Source organism: Eretmochelys imbricata, chromosome 6 (genome assembly GCF_965152235.1).
Source record: "Eretmochelys imbricata isolate rEreImb1 chromosome 6, rEreImb1.hap1, whole genome shotgun sequence".
Taxonomy (NCBI): domain Eukaryota; kingdom Metazoa; phylum Chordata; order Testudines; family Cheloniidae; genus Eretmochelys; species Eretmochelys imbricata.
This window is the reverse complement of record NC_135577.1, coordinates 70,954,378-70,975,943: the sequence shown is the minus strand read 5'-3', so window position 1 is coordinate 70,975,943 and position 21,566 is coordinate 70,954,378. Positions and strand designations below refer to the sequence as shown.

Sequence of the window (21,566 nt, the reverse complement as noted above, 5' to 3'; positions counted from 1 at the left end):
TAGCTCTTTGCCCTATACACACAGATTTTTGCTTAGCGATAATACCATGGGTTACAGTAAGTTGCTACAGGTAGATAAGCCTCCCACTACACCAATGAGAGACCCCAGTGTGCTAACCTTTCCATTAAACACACTTATACAAAACTATGTTGTCTGTTGCAGGACTGAAGGACTACAATTACAACACAAGATCTAATGTAACTGCCCTGTTATTTAAAGGTGGGTAGTTTAGTGCAGTGTTATCAAAGACTTCAGGAGAATCAGCAGCACACAAGGAGATCAGTTTAGCCTCGGAGACTGAATAGTTCCCAGTATGGCCAAACATCATCCTAGATGAGCAATGCACATGATAGCATTTTACACTCCCAACGCAGAGCCTTTAGGGGACCTTTCCATTTCTCCTGCCCTCAATAAAGAACACTTTAGATGAAAGAAGCATTGCAGAGAATTTTGCATCTCCTTCACCTCACCAGAATGTAGTCACCCCACAAAGAACAAACTAAATCCCTCTCCAGAAAGAGACTTAGCTGATTATTCAGTGAAGTGGAGATGCACACCTCAGTTCTGTGCCTTCTAATGGGCACGGCATAAGGAAGCCATGATAGTCACCACTGTATGATTATTACTGTGACAGATATGACAATATCCTGCAATATCCCAGACAAACCTTATGGATTTAAGTATTTGAAGAGTCCATTGTATTAAAAATGCAAATATTTCTGTACTATTGTGGACTATATAGAACTTCTTATGGAGGAACACAGGATTCATGCAATTTCTGGGAAGTACTGGGGACTTCAAAGGACTTTTGGGGACAATATGCATGAAGTGGATTGCCTAGAAAACACCTGGGGTCAAGGGAATGCAAATGACCCACCTCAAAATCCATCCTTTTGAAGCTGAACCTTGAGCAGAAAACCATTGTTTAGTTGATTACCTATTCACGGTCTCTTCAAAGGCCCAAACCAGATAACTGAGTAACTCTCAGAGTCATGAGGGTTCTTCTTCTGAGCAAAGAACCTTACGAACCTGAAGCTACAGGAAAACTCCTGTGCAGGGGTTTGAAGCTCTGCTGATCTGTCAGAGGCCTTGTTGTTGGAGTGATCTCCGGTAAGCTTATTAGCATGCGTATAGGTTCTTTTATTGTTTTCTGTATATTTTCTCTGTAATGCTTTTACCTTAAGAGTAAAATGTGCTTGCTTATAAAGATCTGTGTGGTAACTGATAACTGGCAATTACGCTGTCTACTGTCTCTAAAGAGAAAGCAAAAGAAGTCTGCATAAACAGCCTGTCTTTTGTGGGGGATATCAGTATAGTCAGGGGACTGCGCAGTCTGGAAATACCCTGGTCAGAAAGGAGAAAGAGAAACGTCTCCCTCCAAGACAGGCACTGTCTGGTGCCCTTGCTACACCACAGAGGGGGAAAGTAAAGGTGCAACTGCCGTGAACTGTGACAACAACAGATTTTCATACCTGCCAATTAATGTTTTGCATATTTTTTCATGTCATCTAACCACAAGAACATTATTGGGGATAAGTAATCTTTGTACTGGCAGGGTCTTACACACAATTTCCTTTATTCTTAAAGGGAAAAAAACATTCTAGAATTAGAATTCAAGATTCTAAAAAAAATAAAAATGATTTCTAAATATCCCAGGAGGACTGGATGGCATAAATGTCTGCCAATGAGCGTTAGAGACGTCAAACACTAATGCCACCAGTTCAGAGCCACCCCCAAGTTTGTAGTGACTGACAGTCATTAGCATCTTTTGGCTATTTGGTGGCCTATTTGAAGGCCACCACTTGAACTGACACTACAGTGCACATGTTTTGGGCACTCTCAGAGGGGGCAGCAAAGACTGACTGGCCAGAGATACCAAATTATCCCACACTCTTAAGGGATATTTCTTCCAGGTCAGGGCTGAGACCTTTTGGTGGGGCAGTGCACAGGATGCTTACACTGTGGCTGCCTGTCTGATACTTTTTCTGTGAGTAAATGCAAGATGTCAGGCTGATGTATTTTGAGGCTTGACACATTTCAGAAAATTCACTTTAAAGATGGTCATGTACCATGCCAATTATTGGGTTCCTCTCCCTGTCATTACAGAACTTTACCTCAAATGCCCTTTGGGCGGCAAATACACTCATCTTCATTGTTCCTATACTCCAAATACTGATGGGATGACACTCAGTCACAGGGAAAACAGGATTGTGGGCACTGCTGAATGTGAAGGACACTGACAGTTCAGCCAATGGTCGCCTGCAGTTTAAAGGCTGTCCAGCCTGGACTTAAGGACTGGCGATCAATGTATAGTCTTCAACTTACTGTCAGCTACATTTCCTTCTAACTTGCTCTTGTTTCAAGCCTTGCTTGGAATTCAGGAGTTAGGAAGAAAACACACAAGCAGGTGACATGGAAGGATGTCCTGGTTCTTTAACAGGCCTTACCTGTTGGCTGCAAACACTGTAGTAAACCCCCAAGTAGATGATGTATGTTGTTGTAAGAGGCTGGAGAGCTTGCCAGGTTTCCAGCCGGGATATCTCCTGGACAGACCTCCTCAGACTGGTCTCCAGGAAGGGTCTCAGGCCTGACACCTGATTCCAGGTGACTGGTGGAGGAGGAATCTGCTCTCCATCCCCTGGACCACTGCTGCAACGTAACAGAAGAATGATATGGCAAAGGGGAATTTCTCAACAAGAATCTTATCCATGAATCATCACAGCTAAAAATACTTTCCAGCAATGTGCAGTCTTAAAGACTGGCAGACACTAGGGCAAGGTACTGGCTCAGAGCCACCACAAACCTGCCCAATCTGCCTCATGGACGTACATAGTGCCAACATTATGTGTGTCTGTCCCTTTACTAGCAGCTTTTTAACTGCTAGTGCGCCTTGAGCAGATGCCGTCGTCGAATGATCTGTAACAACTTCAGATCTCTCTTAAGGGGCTCCAGCTAATTCAGAACGTACCAGTATGTGTTAATATTCTCACCTGATCCTACTGCCCCTACCTGCATTCCCTTCTACTTATCTACTTTAAATTTATCTGCCATGCTGACCCAATCGCCCAATTTGGGTAGCTTACTCTGGAGCTCCTTGCTCTCTTCCAACCAACCATATTCAGGAAATTCTAGTGCTTCGCTGTCTACTCCTCCTCTACAGCAGTAATAAATATTAAGACACTGGACTCAATATTGATTCCCTGGGGGAACCCATTATTAATTTTTTTCCCACTATGAGATTTAGCTATTTACTCCCACTCATCTTCATAGAAATAAGGGGGAGACAGACAGACAGTAATAGTCTGATATTCAGTAAAAATAAGGGAGAGCTGTGGCAAATACACACAGAAGAATGACAGAATGCATTGCTAGCTCATGGAACAATCCTCACTGCAAAAAACTGGGCTGGGCAGGAGGGAGATGAGTAGCAGCAGTGAGGAATGTAGTAAAAGGTTTAGCTCATTCCCCCTGAGGAATTTTGATATGGTCTTAAAGTGAGGTGTTTTATACCTATGGAATTTGCAAACAAGAATACTCATGTCATTGTCAAGTTAAAATTCATATATCTTTTTCTCACATCTCTCTGTCACTCAGAAATTCTGAAAGGTGAAGGAATTTCTAAAATCTAATTTGCTTTCCACCATTCACTTTCTGCACCTCACTCAGTCTGGACCAGCGATTCTCAACCTGCTTCTCACGGGCTGCTTGTGGTCCAATCAGCAAGGAGTTGTGGCCCATGTGACATCCTCAGGGCCACAGAAGTAGCATTGGATGCAGCCCACAATGGTAAATAGGTTGAGAACCACTGGTTTGGACAATGAAAATGAGGCAGGTCAGTTTCACTTTGTTACTGCTCATCAAGTGCCTGGTTCCACATACACTAATGCAAGCTGTTGCAGCTGAATCTCCAACCCTTACAGGGAGCAATCAAAGGGAATCCAAGAGAGGCATAAAAACTTGCTTTTCATTAAAAATAAAACCACCATGGAATAGGTTTATTTGAGTGGCATTTTATGGAGGACCAAAGACTGCTTTATTAATGATGCCCATTTCCTTTCACCAGTCCTCAGGTGTTACTTTTTAAACTACAGCTGACCAGCACCACCATGAGAATTCACTTAAGAACATAACAGCCATACTGGGTCAGACCAAAGGTCCGTCTAGCCCAGTATCCTGTTTTCCCACAGTGGCCAATGCCAGGGGTCCCAGAGGGAATGAACAGAACAGGTAATCATCAAGTGTTCCAGCCCGTCGCCCATTCCCAACTTCTGGCAAACAGAGGCTAGGGGACACCATCCCTGACCATCCTGGCTAATAGCCATTGATGGACCTATCCTCCATGAATTTATCTAGTTCTTTTTTGAACTCTGTTATAGTCCTGGCCTTCACAACATCCTCTAGCAAAGAGTTCCAGAGGTTGACTGTGTGTTGTGTGAAGAAATACTTCCTTTTGTTTGTTTTAAACCTGCTGCCTATTAATTTCATTTGGTGCCCCCTATTTCCAGTGTTATGAGGAGGAGTAAATAACACTTCCTTATTTACTTTCTCCACACCAGTCATGGTTTTATAGACCTCTATCATATTCCCTGCTTAGTCATCTATTTTCCAAGGTGAAAAGTCCCAATCTTATTAATCTCTCCTCATACAGAAGCCAATCCATACCCCTAATCATTTTTGTTACCTTTTTCTGAACCTTTTCCAATTCCAATACATCTTTTTTGAGATGGGGCGACCACATCTGCACACAGTATTCAAGATGTTGGCGTACCATTGATTTATATAGAGGCAATGTGATATTTTTTTCCTTATTATCTATCTCTTTCTTAATGACTCCCAACATTCTGTTAGCTTTTTTGACTGCTGCTACACATTGAGTGGATGTTTTCACAGAACAATCTACAATGACTCCAAGATCTCTTTCTTAAGTGATAATAGCTAATTTAGACCCCATCATTTTATATGGATAGTTGGGATTATGTTTTCCAATGTGCATTACTTTGCATTTATCAACACTGAATTTCATCTGCCATTTTGTTGGCCAGTCACCCAGTTATGAGAGATCCTTTTGTAGCTCTTCGCAGTCTGCCTGGGATTTAACTATCTTGAGTAATTTTGCATCATCTGCAAATTTTGCCACCTCACTATTTACCCCTTTTTTCCAGATCATTTATAAATATGTTGAATAGGACTGCTCCCAGTACAGATCCCTGGGGGACACCACTATTTACCTCTCTCCATTGTGAAAACTGACCATTTATTCCTACCCTTTGTTTCTTATCTTTTAACCACTCCTGCACAGGTGACCTTCAGGATGCATGAGCAACACTCTCACCAGTGGAGTGATGGGAGGACAACAGCCAGGTGCTCAATGGGAGAAACTAGTGTTCCTGGGAAAGTGCTTCAATGATGCACCTTTTAAATTCAGTTGACCACAACTTTCATTACACAGAAGTACCAGGTACAGGATAGATCAACTCTGACTCTAATCTCCACGTATATCCCCATCTCTAGTCACTGTCTTGTTCCCCCTTATGTCACACCCAATGCACTAGATAACTACTTCAGCTACTCTCAAAACACGTGTCCTTTTGCAGAATTTCTACAAAACCCAGGAACATCTTTGGGACAGGGATCCTGCTTTCTTCTATGTATTACACACTGTTGAGCACACTGATGGTACCTCTGGAAAACAGGACACTATCACATAGTTTAGGCTCCAAACATGACCTATCTAAAGTGAAGGTTAAACAAAATGGGAGGGTAGGCCATTCTACATTCACGCTTCTGCGCGGCTACTGCAAACAATGCCCTGGAGAGAACTAGACAGTGTTCTTTTAAAACCACAGCTGACAGAAAGTGACAGGCCTACCTGCTAAGCCGGGCCTGCAGCTCTGCCGTGCAGCCAGCTGTTTGAGTCACGTGGGTCAGCAGGGTGACCACAGCTGTAGCTCGCTGGATGGAAAGTGGAAATGTGGGGTTTTCCTGGCAATCACTTAGCAAGTGGGGCAGGGACTGGAGAATCTTCACCAACACGGGGTAGAGATCCCTGCAGTTTGTGATGGGGGTGGGGTGGGGAGGATGAGTAAAAAAACAAAACCAGGAGAATGTCATTCCAAGCTCAGCAAAAAGGGAATGTTCAATTAGTGCAAAGTTCTTCCTGATAGATAGGGCAGTGCCCTAGCATAACAAAGTATTTATACCACACTCACTGCTCTAACATTCAATCACCTGCCCAGAGTAACATACGTACAGACATGCAGCTTTAAGGAATCCTCTTCGGTTTCTCTCCCAACCACTCCTTGGCATTAAGATTTTTTTTTTTTAAAGATAATCCTAAACGTCCTGATCTTAGTCAGCGGGTTTGGAGTATTGGGGGATGGATATTGTGGAAGCACTATTATGAAGCGACAAGTCTCTCGCCTGAAGACAGTGAAATTTCCCGTCACCCTAATCTCTTCTGAAAGGGAGCTCGACAGCCAAAGCCCTGCCACTGAAAAAGCTCTGTCCTCCCCTCCTACGAACCGCATTCCTCTGGAAAACAAGTCTATGGTTGCAGGATAGCACAGTTATCAGAAGAAGATTGTAGCCTGGACCCAGCCCACTAACATTTAGCCTGTGTCATTTAGTAGGCATGCTGCTGCTTGTTGGACCATTCAGAGCTTTCTTACAGATGTCGGGTTCATTCCTAGGTGTGTTGCAACAACTGTGCCTGGAGGTCATGAATGCATAGACCACCCATGTTATATGAAAGAGCTGAATCCAGTCGCGAACTGCTGGGAGAGTGGGAATTTCTTATTGTGTGGAGAAGGAGCAGCACGATGCTGGTGCTAATGCTCATTTAAATGAGGGAGATCATGAAAGGACAGAAGAAGTTGAGATCACAACATAGAAATCAATGGAAGCTAGGTTTTACAGCACCCTGGGGAGGCTCCACAGATCCCTGCAATTACCTGCCCCGGAACAGGCAGCTCATTCTCTTCATTACACAGACACTGAGTCCCCATTTCTCCAGGTTTGGGCCATACCTGTACAGATCACAGGACTGACCATAGCCAGCAGCCACAGCCCACAGCCGGAAAGCCTCAGTGCTCAGCCTTATGGCTTCCTCCCTGCAGAGAGGCAGGTCCTGAGGATCTTCAGCTATAAACCGACTCAGCCGACTCTTCAGCTCAAATTTATTAAGCTGGAAAGAATAAGCAGACAAATAAAGAAGTAAGATGTGTGTCTTCTTTGGGCCTTCTCACTAAAGCCTCATGCAGCTGCAGCCTCCATTCATAGATTCAAAGGCCAGAAGGGACTATTGTGATCATCTAGTCTGATGTCCCCTATAACACAAGTCACAGAACTTCCCCAAAATAATTCTGAGAACGACCTTTTCAAAAAACATCCAATCTTGATTTAAAAGTTACTGGTGATGGGGAATCTACCAAGACTCTCTGTTCCAATGGTTAATTACCCTCACCGTTAAAAATGAATGCCATATTACCAGTCTGAATTTGTCTAGCTTCAACTTCCAGCCACAGGACCATGTTATACCTTTCACTGCTTGACTGAAAAGCCCATTATCAAATATTTGTTCCCCACCTACATACTTACAGACTGTAATCAAATTACCCATTAATCTTCTCTTTAAGCTAAATAGATCCAATTTCTGAGTCGGTCACTATAAGGCATGTTTTCTAATCCTTTGATCATTCTCATGGCCCTTCTGTACCCTCTCTAATTTATCATCAACATCTTCCTTGAATTGTGGGCACCAGAACTGGACACAGTATTCGAGCAGCAGATGCACTGGTGCCAAATATAAAGGTAAAATAACCTCTCCGCTCTTACTCGATTCACTCGTTTAAGTATCCAAGGACTGCATTAATCCCTGTTGGTCACAGCATCACACTGGGAGCTGATTCTGTGATTCAGCTGATTATCCACCATGATCTCAAAATCTTTTTCAGAGTCACTGCCTCTCAGGATAGGTCCCCCATTCTGTAAAGATGGCCCCCAATCTTGGTTCCTAGATGTATACATTTACATTTAGCCATATTAAAACACATATTATTTGCTTGTGCCCAGGTTACCATTCAGTGATGTTGATCACTGTATCAGTGGCCTGTCCTCTTCATTATTTCCAACTCTCCCAATTGTGTCATATCTGCAAATTTTCTCAGGGATTATTTTGTGTTTTTTTCCAGGTCACTGATCAAAATGTTAAATAGCATAGGGCCAACAACCAATCCCTGTAGAACCCCACTAGAAATACATCATTCTATGATGATTCCCTGTTTACAATTACATTTTGAGACCTATCAGTTAGCCAGTTTCTTGTTCATTTAATGTGTGCAATGCTAATTTTAATTCAACCCATTCTAAACTCTCCTTTATAATCATACAGCTCACTGTAACATTCAAAGTGATCGGTTTAGTTTGTGTTACATTAAGGTTCCATTTATAAGGGTTTACTAAATGATCAATAAATGTTACAAGCATGTTACAAACATGTTATAAGCAACCCATTGTGGGACTCTAACATTCTATAACTACTGATTAACCTTTTATTAAAAGCCTACTAATCCTTTATAAGCCATTTATAAATGGAAACTTAATATAAAAGAGTGACCTAATTTTTGATATTTGGTGGTTGTTCAATAGGTTTTCCTCTTTCAAAACGGGGTGTCTCATGTCTGTTCAGGTGCTTTATTTGATCATGGGCTCTTGCTCTCTTGGAAACCTTCAGGTTTTAATTTAGTTTCTTGGATATCAATCTATTAGGAGCCTCTATAAATACTGAATTGAAAACTCCAGGAGGAGCCTGCTGTATTATGACAGGTACCTGCTAGCCATGCTGACTTCATACGCTGCCTTGCATAACTGACTTCATTTGTTTTTCTGATTGGTTGTTGGAAGTGAGGTCATCAGTTTGATGAGCAGGGATAGCATAAAGGAAGAACGACTATTTCTGAAGGCAGATTACCTGCCGAGTATTCATCCTCTTTATGGTTTCATTAAGTAATGGACTCAAGGAGGTGTGTGAGAAAGCACCTGGTACCTTCTTGGGTGGAACAGTTGTAAGAGGGCACCTCTACAGAGATGCTGCCAGCAATTTCCCAACACACGTCCACACATACACTCTTGGCCTCCTAAGAGGACTGTCTGACCTTCAGGGACGCCTCTTAACAGTCAATCAAATTACGTAGAACGTATGCATTTGGCAGCATATGGCTGAGAGAGACAGAGATGGAGGGGCTGGGAGTTACACTGCTAATATTTAAGTGTTTGGAAGCCAGCTGCTTTTCTTCATTCCAGAGATGGATCCAAATCAGAACCCTTCCCTCCACATGAACTCTGGGTCCAAATCTGCAACTCAGACCCATCTCTAGTTAATTCTCTCCCTTTATTTAGAAACCAAGGCATATTAAAACCAGGGCTTCCACTTCTGCCCGTTGTGACCAGAAAGACCATGCTGAATCATACTGCTTACCAGTCTGGCTGTTGCATTCCTCCCCCCAGATGCCAGGACTCTGATTAACTTCATGGCGGTGGCACACGCAACTCCATGGAGGCTGGTGAGCAAGTGCCCTGGCTCAGCTACCCGGGGATCCCACTGGATAGGGAGAAACTCTCTAACGATGGTCTCAATCAGCCGAGGACAGGCCAGGAGCTGTACAAAAGCAAGCAACACAGACATTGACTCTCAGGGCAGGAACGCAACTCCGGCAGTTTGATTGTCAGCAGGAGCAAGTAGCACAACAATACTGAGCCTCCCTATCCCCTCTCCATTTCTCCATCTTCTTCCTCACCATTCCCCCTCCTCACCCATTGCCCCCTTCTCTCTAACCGCCTGCACAGGTGGGTACCTGACTGCATGCTTCAGAGGAGTGCCTTGCTACCCGGGTGAGAATATCCAAGATGTCCAGAACTACAGCGGGGACAGGTCGCACCACCTCAAGGATGTACCTCAGCCGATGAAGAAACTGAGTCTTCAGAAGCCCCTGCAAGACAAAGAAAACAAAAACAAACCCATCATGTTCTTAACATTAGCTCTATACACAGTGTTCATGCTACAGCCGCTGGAAAGAAAGCCCTGTAAAATAGGTGTCTATTTATAAGAACAGGATTGAAAACCATCCTTTGTTTTAACGGGAGAACTCCCCACTCAGAGCTGCTAGTGCAAAGACAAACAAGTATAAGTTGGGAGAGAGAGAGAGAGAGAAAGAGCAACCGAACTTCCATATGGGATCAGACCAGTGTATGAGGGATCCAAACCCACATGCTTCAGCGCATAAGACAACTACTGACTGACAGGGGATAGGAAGACCATTTCCACCGTAATAGACAATTATGAAATAATGTGCCTGTACGGGTTCTCCCACCTTTGCTGAAACTGGCCACCGATCCCCATCTAGTTCAGTATCCTGTCTCTGGCAGTGTCCAGAACCAGAAACTGAGAATGGACAGTTGTCAAGGTTCCTTCCCCACTCTGAACTCTACGGTACAGATGTGGGGACCTGCATGAAAGACCCCCTAAGCTTATTCTTACCAGCTTAGGTTAAAAACTTCCCCAAGGTACAAACTTTGCCTTGTCCTTGAACTGTATGCTGCCACCACCAAGCATGTTAAACAAAGAACAGGGAAAGACCCCACTTGGAGACGTCTTCCCCCAAAATATCCCCCCAAGCCCTACACCCTCTTTCCTGGGGAAGGCTTGATAAAAATCCTCACCAATTTGTACAGGTGAACACAGACCCAAACCCTTGGATCTTAAGAACAATGAAAAATCAATCAGGTTCTTAAAAGAAGAATTTTAATTGAAGAAAAGGTAAAAGATTTTACCTCTGTAAAATCAGGATGGTAAATACCTTACAGGGTAATCAGATTCAAAACATAGAGAATCCCTCTACGCAAAACCTTAAGTTACAAAAAGAAACAAAAACAGGAATATACATTCCATCCAGCACAGCTTATTTTACCAGCCATTAAACAAAAGGAAATCTAACGTATTTCTAGCTAGATTACTTACTAACGAACAGAAGTTCTGAGACTGCATTCCTGATCTGTTCCCAGCAAAAGCATCACCCAGACAGACGAACCCTTTGTTTCCTGCCCCTCCCAGTTTGAAAGTATTTTGTCTCCTCATTGGTCATTTTGGTCAGGTGCCAGCAAGGTTATTTTGGCTTCTTAACCCTTTACAGGTGAAAGGGTTTTGCCGCTGGCCAGGAGGGATTTTATAGCACTATATACAGAAAGGTGGTTACCCTTCCCTTTATCTTTATGACAACAGTTAATCCCAGAAAGATTAGGTCATTTTGTAGGGTTAAACAGTGGGAGATCAGAGTCAGTGTCAAAGGAGGGAACAGAATCTGAAAGTCAAGTGACATTCATTTTTGGACCTGGAAAGCAGGTATTTCCAAAAACATGTGGATTTACTACTCATGTTTTATGGTAACATCTTGGTGATCTGTTCTGGCATTTAATATAAAATGCACTTGCAATAAAAATAGAGGGAACTGAATTTCAAAGAAGCAGAAGATTCATATGGCTATGACATAGCCGTGGACCTGTATCTTGAAAGGTCCCTTGCAAACCTTCTTCCTTTGATAAGAGTCAGTATGGGAGGATATAGCCTTCTTAAATCCCTCAAAATTGCACCTTCCAACTTCATTCATGGTCATCCTTATGCTCTACTTCTTGCGACCGCACTCTATAAACGTTCTGTAAAAGCATACCCCTTCTTATGCACGTTGGACATGACCCTACCAATGTAGTCATCTTGTTCCCAACTAGTGCAAGCCTGCAACTTGATGGGATTGTCTAAGTATCTCCTAGTTCGTTACAAAAAATCAAATCAACGGATTTTAAGAAGCTGCCATAATTATTGGCATTGAAAACAGTTTAGTTTCCTTTCCTCAGCTGTTTTTAACAGCCATGTTTCTGCTCATCAGTATCATGTTGAACACTCCTATCTTAGTTGTCACAAAGACATGCATCCAGCCAAACAGACCTCTGAAGATACTAAAATGCCACTGACACAAGACCAATCAAACGTATGACTTCTTTGGTTATAGAACCTTCTGCTGTCAACCAACTACCTGGATAGATAAAACAATTCAACCATTCAATGTCACGGCCTTCTACATGCGGTGTCGATAGGTCATTCATTTCTGTTTTATAGGAGGCATGCATAGCTTTGGTTTTATCACCATTGGTCTTAAATCCATAGACCCATCAGTTTTTCGCAGCTCTTCCAGCATTTACTGTAGTCGGTCAGTACTCTCTCCAAGTAAGGCATCATCATCCACATACGAGACCTTCTAAAGATGAATCTTTAAAATTTCAGACCTCCTACTTTGGCCTCAACCAGCTTTGTCATCAGATAGTCTATTAGAACAGTAAATAAAGTTGGGGAGCGAACACACACGTGGCACACCCCTTATTCTACCGAAAAATCAACCTAATACATCTGTTGACTCTCATACATCTAAACATACTGTGGTACAACTCCACCACTAGGCACACTATATCCTGAGGCATCCCATACTAGCATAGCAGTACCCTCAGTGCTGATGGATGCACTGAGTCAAGGGTGGCCGCAGAATCTATAAACACAATCTGAACCTCCTTTTGTCACTCTAGTCGTTTTTCAATAACATTCCACAAAGTATATATAGCAGGGACTGACCAGCACGGAAACCACACTGGTTGTGTCTCATTTTGTACAAGCTGATCGCGGTCCTTTTTTTAAAAGGAGATGAAGCAGCCCCTTTTCCAATCTTCTGGAATGTGACTGGTTTCCCAAACTTTTAAGACAACTAAAAGCTGAAACTCCACTCCTGAGCAGTTTTGATGAAATATTGTTAAGACCAGGTACTTTATTATTTAGTAACTGTTGGATCGCAAACAGCATTTCCTCTAATGTCACCAGCCTGTTTCTGCTGGGTTCATTTTTGGATTAAGGTTGTAGCTAACATCTTGTGAGCATCTGTTCATTAATTCACAAAAATTCATGTTAGTTCAGATTAGTCATAACACTACTTGAGGACAACAATCACATCAGCAGGATTTAGCAGTTATACTGATCTGAGAATGACAAACTTTTCATTCAGCACCACAAGCTGAGTTCTCCTCTGCTTTGATTCAGGTCTCGGTTACTACTCCTTTAAACACACTGCCAGTATCTCTGAGTAGAACAGAGATCTAGCTACCCCTGAGCTATTCAGCTGGAGTATCCCAGGGAAACGGAGTAACATGGTGACAGCCTTAAGCACGTGGGTCAAAATGCTATAACTGAGGATTTATATACCACAGTGAGTAATGGTGGCCATACTATCATTACCTAGAAGGTTGGCTCTGAGATAACAAAAATGACTGTGTTTCTAGGTCTCATATCAGTGGGACAAGGATGAACAGAAGTGCATGCAGAATTCACATTAAAGTTATAAGGGTTTAATTGCAAGATGCAAATATAAGAGGGAGGTGGATGAATTATTAGGTGGTCTCACTTAAGTGACATCCCATAAATGATGGTGACATCAAGGTCACCAATGTTCCAGAAATCAAACTGGAATTTCAATGTACAGGTCCATCTAGCTAGCTTTAACAGCACATACAGCCTTCATGCAAGATATGGTTTTGCTGGCGAGATTCCAGACACAGCTATGGGTTTACCTTTATGACATCATACCGGGCCACATCTGGATCTGGCTTGTTTTCATCCTTTGATTTTTTCCGTGGTGTCTTTTCCATTAGAGTCAATTCTTCCTCTTCCTCCTCCTCCTCCTCCTCTTCACTGTTGGGGGTGAAGGGGAACACAGCCATCCCCTGGTACCATGAGAAAGTCTGGTCAAGATACTCCTGTGAGGAAAAGAAAAGCACATACATAACTTATAGCAAAGGGAGGGTGAAAAGGGCAGCATTTTAAAAATGCTTTTGAATACAAGCCAGTGCAGCACAAAATGGGAACAAGAAACCATGGTGTATTCACAAAGCCCAAGTCTAAGCTAAAAGGACCTGGGGATGATGCCAACCTCAGACTGGTCCAAATTCCACTGAGACAAAAGCATTCTGAACAGATACGCAGGATGGGTAGTAACTGTTTATCTAGTGGTTACCTGGAAGACAATATTCTTGGGTTCTATTTTGGTTTCTACCACTGGCTCACTGTTGATCTCAAATGGGTTACTTAGAGGTGCACTCGAGTTAAAAAGTATGTTAAAATAAGTGTTATCCATTTTCCTCTATATTAAACTTTGTTTACTTTTTGCATCTTTCTCAGCTTGGACAATGAACATATAGAATAGACAGCTTTACTTTTGTTTCTATCCCATTTCACATTCAGGTTCTCCTGCTCTAGAACAAGGCTGTAAATATTTGAGCTTCCACCACTTCAGAGAAATGTTTCCATCCAAACCAGACCTGTTTTCCAGTGAATGTTTTTAACTGCAGAAAAAACTTATTTTATTTTTTTTAAATGAAAACTAAATCTGAGGCTTCAACTACTTGACAAAGTCCCTTTAAACTTATCACTTGGTCTGCCAATCAGTAAAACAATTATTCTACTAGCTGCCTGCCACATAAGTGTGTCGTGCAGCTTAGTTAATGCTTGTAAAGTTCCCGAACAATCTTGGATGAAAGGTGCTATAGAAGTTTGAACTATTATTAGGCACAAAAAGCAATGCTGACAAGATGAAGGGTAAACTATGAAGTCAAGGGCTCAGAGAGAAGGCTGGGTTTCCAGCTCGAAGCCCTGAAATTGGGATCCACTGTTTTAAATCTAGAAGTCAAACTCTACATAGATTATTTCAGTCTTCAAATAATTAATAGAAATAAGTCACCCTTGCCTCCCTTTGGCAAGACCTAATTTATGGATGACGGGAACTTTAGGCTAGAATGATAAAGCCCTGAAATTATAACAAAGATAACAGAAGTATTAACAGACCCTTAACTAGGCAGAAACTTGGCATACCTGGAAAAGCTGGAGTACTCCTCAAGAGTGAGGTCATGCACAGACGAAGGTGAGATAAGTTAATGATGACATATTTGTGGAGCATTGCCCTTGGATAAAAAGTACTTTGCACATGTAAATTATCATCCAGCTAATGATCTCAGAGTGCTTGACAATTATTAATAAATGGAGTCTCACGGGGATGTTTGGAGGCAAGGCAGTATTGTTTATCCCCATTTGACACAGGAAGACTGAGGCTGTGAGACTTGTCAAAGATCACGCCACATGTCTGTGGCAGAGCCAAGGACACAATGGCAGATGCCCAGTCCAGAGCTCTACACACAAGACCATCCTTCCCTCGTAGGTCTGGAGCCACCCTCTGAAGCCTGATAACGTGAGTGACACACTGAGGATGTTCAAAATGAGAAATCTCAACACAGACAGATGCCTTTATAGTGCAATTGTTGGTAGAGTTTCTGGCCTTGCATATGCAAAGACATCATACCACAAGTCAAGAAGGCAACATTCCTTCTTTATGGCTCCAGCAGAGAACACCTTGACTACTGCATTTTGCTCTGGACACCTAGTTACCAGAAACATGCAGACAATTCAAAAGGGAGTCAGAGAAAAAAATCATTAAGAGGCTGGAAGGATTGGTTTATGGCACTGTTTCCAATGCAGGGGGCAGGGCCCACCCAGGAGAGCATAATTAGACCAAGGGATGATGGAGCAGAGGAAAGGAACAGTAGAACAGGGAAAGCTACATGAAACCTCCATTCACCTCACCTCCCCCACTGTGACTATGCTCCTGTGATTGCTACCTGCTTTCCTTGCCTACTTCAGTGGCAGTCCTACTGCAGCTCCCCAGGGGAGCAGCTCCTGGTCAAAAGGCTGCAGATTCAGGCAGCAGGGCTCACCCATGCTCCTTCTGCAGGGCAAAGCCCAGCCAGGAGGGCATGTGGGTCTTTGTCTCAGAGAGCTATCAATGATATCTGCACCTCAAAAAAGACATGTAGTCTTCTGGTGAAAGAGGGACACACGCAGGAAAGAATAAGAAACAAGACCAAGAAAACAGAGCAAAAGAGCACAGGAGAGGGAACCAGAAAAAATGGACAGATGAATGGAGTGAGGGCGGCAACTGTGCTGGGATAAGGCATGAGGGGGAGAGCGTCCAGCTGCCAGTCCACTGGCTGGAAAGGAGGCACCACAATAAAGGGCTGGAAACCATAGATGTAAGAGGTCAGATTAAAAGAACTAAATACATATAGCTTGAAAATGGGGCTGTGAAATAATACAGTGTACATGAACACCAAAAAAGGGAGAGAAGTTCAGCAGCCCTGAGATGAATTTAGGGCAAGGCAGAGTTAGTCTGAACAGCAGGAACAAATTCTGAACAGTGAGATCTATTAAGAGTAACTAGGCCAAGGAAAAGGAGCGGTGGAAGCCCTACTGCTTACAGTGAGACTGAACAAAGCATGAAAATAGTGTTCTGTGGAGAATAACGGGACACTGACCATCATATAGCTTGATCCAAATGATTTAATAGGTCCCTTCCTTCTGATTCCCACACCCAAATCGCTATTACACCCAGCACCGCTCTCTCACCTCATCTTCAGGGGACACCAGCAGTGCATGAAGAGCCCGGACAGATGCCGCAATGACATTATCCACCGTATCATCCAAGGAGAAGCGCAACAAGAAGAGGAATCCAGCATCGAGCAGCAAGCGCAGGACACTACCCTTCAGGGAGGAGGCAAACTCCCCAGCCTTGGCCTGAAAGAAATGCCACCCACATCCTCAGCATCCACCGAGTCACCCCATTAAAGCCAGGTGTGTATTAACATGCACCACACTTGCTGTTGCCTATGTTAAATGTAAAGCAGCTAAGAAAGCTGTGTTTGGTCAGTGACAACGATGGAGCACCCTGTCCAATGGGAGCTGCATGGCAAGACTGGAACATTACATAGTGGCTACACATTTTTACACTATTTAATCCAAAGCTGATTAACCCCAGAATGACGCTAGCAGTTGCCCACGAGGAGACTTTAGAACCAATTAAAAAGGGAATCCAACGGGCATCCTGGACTCCAGTGGACATGCACGACACAGAGAAATTCAGTAGAGCCATATTGAGTTCAGATACCCACAATGCTCTGCACTTTGGGAATGTTTCCAACTAACAACCTGCCATGGCTTCTTTTGAACCTCTCCCTCTCTCCACAGGAGGGTCACCAACATGCCCCGACGGGATAAACATACATGAGCAATTACACTGCAAACACACGGGGATCCATGAGGAAGGCCGTGCACATCACGAACACCAGACTGCTTGCAGCTTCACGACCCACAGTCCCCCCAGAATACTCCTTTTGTACCTCCACTAGAAGGGAACAGTCCCACGTTCCTCATGCCATTCTGCCATTTGCTGAGATTTCACACTTAGTTTGAGGGATCACGACTCATTTCCTATTTAAGCATGACAAACTATCCCTATAACTGAACTAAGGCTCTCCCACTGTGGTCTAGCCCCACTGCACTAACCCTATCAATGTGTGGGGCAGGGAGAGTGAAAAGCAAGTACAGGAGGAGTAGGAAGACACTTCATCCCTTGGTTTCTATTCTTTTCCTTTTGTTTTCTGTATGTGAATGGCTCCCCTTCCCTCACCTCAGAGATCAGACTTTTTAATTCTGGACCAAACTCCTGCTCCTCACCCCAGCCCACAAAGTTCTTCACATTAAGTCCTCTCTGCATCATTCATTGCTGACATCCCCTGCAGTACTTTCCCTGTGAGCCAGTAGGAAGTTATGCTCCTTTCCACTGAGGCAGACAATTCATTCTGCCACTGATGCTGGTGCATTACTTTAGGAGCAGGATTGTTTATTCTCACCTGCTATAAGAACAAGCATGTCACATAGCTGGCTCAGCCAACGGAAGCGGAAGTGTAATAAAATCGCTTATGTCAGATATAAGACTGTAGATTAATCACAGTGAACTCACATGATTAACTCAAAAAAATTAATCGCGATTAATCGCAGTTTTAATTGCACTGTTAAACAATAGAATACCAATTGAAATGTATTAAATATTTTGGATGTTTTTCTACATTTTCATATATATTGTATTCTGTGTTGTAACTGAAATCATAGTGTATATTATTTTTGTTACAAATACTTGAACTGTAAAATAACAAAAGATAGTATTTTTCAATTCACCTCATACAAGTACTGAAGTGCAATCTCTTTGTCGTGAAAGTGCAACTTACAAATGTAGATTTTTTTTGTTACATAACTGCACTCAAAAACAAAACAATGTAAAACCTCAGCGCCTACAAGTCCACTCAGTCCTACTTCTTATTCAGCCAATAGCTAAGACAAACAAGTTTGTTTGCATTTACAAGAGATAATGCTGCCCTCTTCTTATTTACAATGTCACCAGAAAGTGAGAACAGGCATTTGCATGGCACTTTTGTAGCCAGCATTGCAAGGTATTTACATGCCAGATATGCTAAACATTTGTATGCCCCTTCATGCTTCGGCCACCATTCCAGAGGACATGCTTCCGTGCTGATGACGCTTGTTAAAAAAATAATGTGTTAATTAAATTTGTGACTGAACTCCTTGGGGGAGAATTGTCTGTCCCCTGCTCTGTTTTACCCGCATTCTGCCATATATTTCATGTTATGGCAGTCTCTATGACCCAGCACATGTTGTTCATTTTAAGAACACTTTCACTGCAGATTTCACAAAATGCAAAGAAGGTACCAATGTGAGATTTCTAAGGCTAGCTACAGCACTCGACCCAAGATTTAAGATTCTGAAGTACCTTCCAAAATCTGAGTGGGACAAGGTGTGGAGCATGCTTTCAGAAGTCTTAAAAGAGCAACACTCTGATGCAGAAACTACAGAACCCAAACCACCAAAAAAGAAAATCAACCTTGTTCTGGTGGCATCTGACTCAGATAATGAAAATGAGCACGCGACAGTCCGCACTGCTTTGGATGGTTAACAAGCAGAACCCATCATCAGCATGGACGCATGTCCCCTGGAATGGTGGTTGAAGCATAAAGGGACATATGAATCTTTAGTGCGTCTGGCACATAAATATCTTGAGATTCCGGCTACAACAGAGAACGCATGTTCTCACTGTCAGGTGACACTGTAAACAAGAACCAGGCAGTATTATCTCTTGAAAATGTAAACAAACTTGTTTGTCTGAGTGACTGGCTGAACAAGAAGTAGGACTGAGTGGACTTGCAGGTTCTAAAATTTGTTATTTTTGAGTGCAGTTTTTTTTGTACATAATTCTACATTTTTAAGTTCATCTTTCATGATAAAGAAATTGCACTAGAGTATTTGTGAACTGAAAAACACTATTTTTGTTTTTTTTACAGTGCAAATACTTGTAATCAAAAATAAATATAAAGTGAGCACTGTGCACTTTGTATTCGGTGTTGTAACTGAAATCAATATATTTGAAAATGTCAAAAACACCCAAAAATATTTAAATAAATGGTCATCTCTTATTGTTTAATCGGGTGATTAATCACAATTAATTTTTTTAATCACTTGACAGCCCTAGTCAGATGAAACTATGGAGCCACCAAATATGCAATGTCTGCGACACTGCGGAACAGCACTTTTGAGCATCTTCTTCTAGCCCAGGGGTCTCAAACTCAAATGACTACGAGGGCCATGTGAGGACTAGTTTATTGGCCCAAGGGCTGCACCGCTGCCCCACCCCACCCCCCAACAGCTGCCCCAGCCCCGCCCCACTCCACCCCTTTTGTGAGGCTCTGCCCCTGCCCTGCCTCTTCCCACCCCTTCCCTGCCTCCATTCCAACCCCTTCCCTGAAATCCCCACCCCAACTCCGCCCCCTCCCTGCCTCCAGGGGGTGCAGGAGGGGTGTAGCAGGGGGCTCAGGGCAGGGGGTCGGGATGCAGGGTGGGGCAGGCGGCTCAGGGCAGGGGATTGGGGTGCAGGAGGGGGCTCTGGGCAGGGGGTTGGGGTGCAGGAGGGGTGCAGCATGGGGCTTAAGGCAGGGGGTCAGGGTGCAGTAGGGGTGTGGGGTGCAGCAGGGCAGGGGTTTCGGCTGCAGGAGGGGTTTGGGGGGCGGGTCCGGCCCGGCGCGTACCAGGGGCAGGGCAGGCAGGCAGGGAGGGAGCCTGCCCTGCCCCCACACCGCTCTGGGAAGCGGCCAGGACCCGGGGGGCAGGGGAGCAGCGGCGGTGGCACAGGGGTCTGTGTGTTGCCTCGGCCGCTCCTGCAGATACCTCCCCTGAAGCTCCCATTGGCCGCGGTTCCCCATTCCTGGGCAATGGGAGCTTCGGGGGAGGTACCTGGAGGAGCAACCAGGGCAACACACAGACCCCTGAGTCCCCCCCCTCCCCTCCCCCAGGTCCTGACTGCTTCCCAGAGCAGCGCGGGGGCAGGGCAGGGAGGAAGCCTGCCCTGCCCCCAGTGCGCACCAGGCCGGAGCTGCTCTAGGTAACTTCTGGGGAGGTGGGGGTGCCACGGGGAGCTGGCGGGCCACAGAAAATAACCGCACAGGCCGCGTGTTTGAGACCCCTGTTCTAGAGATAGCTGGGGCTCAGTTCTCCCATAGCACATTTCCACTTGGATTCACACAGATCCACACCTGACATGTGCATACACACACCCTGCCCCTTTGTCAAGGTGGCAGGGACAGATGATACAGGAGTTGGCTCTGCCAGCTTCACACCCGTGACAGGTTCTCCTTCATAGGGGGAATTTTCTGCTGGTGTCTTCTGGCTGGAATCCATCCACTTTGTGCTGCCTGAGCAGTGCAAAGCGAATTTATCGCATTAGAGAATCTGGGCCCTGATATTGCCAGCACTGTAAACTAGGAGGAAGAACTTCCATACAAAGGTCACTCACCTTCTGGACAACATGGCCTAGCACCTGTAATGCCAATGTCCGCTGCTGAATGATCTGACTGCGGCACAAATGGAAGAGCTCTTGGAGGGAGTAACCAGCCCTCTACACAGAGGGGGAGAGTAAAGGAAAAAAAAAAAAAAAAGATAGATAGATAAAACAGGATCCTTAGAGTAGTTACAAAATATAGCACAAGGAATAAACTGCATTGCAAAAGAGTTGTGGGTGCTGCTTTATGCAAATGACTAAAGAGATTCTATTCTACTTCATTGAGAGACTAGCTAAAGGGTAAGCCTTGATAGGTAAGCCAATTGTGTGGGGGTATTCTTTTGCAAGTAGATACATTTTAAAATGGGATTAAGGGGCGGAAATAGTGACTCAGTATGTTCTGATTTCTCTCCTGGGTCCTAATTCAACACGCATTCCTAAGGGGCACATCAGTAGGATATCCAGACACGAAGAATCTGAGAATTAAACATGGAAATCAGAATACGGTGTACTCTCTTTCCATTTCCACTTTATTCTGATATCTCCCTTACTTCTGCTTCTTCTCCATGGTGGTGTAGGCCCAGATGAGTAGGTAAATCTGCATCTGGGGGAATCAATTCTCCTTTCAAACTAAATCGTGCTTGCATGCCCTATTTAAAAAAAAAAAAAAAAGTTATTTTACTGCCTTTCACTCCACTCAGCTTTTATATCTTACTTCATTAATACAGTTTCAAGCTCTTAGCTCACGAA

The 21,566-nt window shown here is 43.8% G+C and overlaps 1 protein-coding gene across 3 annotated transcripts in view; it reads right to left on the bottom strand.

Moving 5' to 3' along the window:
• The window catches only part of RPAP1 (RNA polymerase II associated protein 1), a 53,708-nt gene that overhangs the window by 9,940 nt on the left and 22,202 nt on the right, over positions 1-21,566 (bottom strand). For 2 of the 3 annotated variants that reach the window (XM_077818852.1, XM_077818853.1), the window contains exons 9-17: positions 21,368-21,466; positions 20,832-20,933; positions 16,541-16,708; positions 13,660-13,845; positions 9,852-9,986; positions 9,476-9,655; positions 7,026-7,183; positions 5,870-6,046; positions 2,448-2,649 (exon numbers count right to left, since the gene is read on the bottom strand). In XM_077818852.1, coding sequence (XP_077674978.1) covers positions 2,448-2,649; positions 5,870-6,046; positions 7,026-7,183; positions 9,476-9,655; positions 9,852-9,986; positions 13,660-13,845; positions 16,541-16,708; positions 20,832-20,933; positions 21,368-21,466 — 1,407 coding nt within the window. The remainder of the gene's footprint in view (positions 1-2,447; positions 2,650-5,869; positions 6,047-7,025; positions 7,184-9,475; positions 9,656-9,851; positions 9,987-13,659; positions 13,846-16,540; positions 16,709-20,831; positions 20,934-21,367; positions 21,467-21,566) is intronic. The other variant, XM_077818854.1, reaches the window with a different exon arrangement.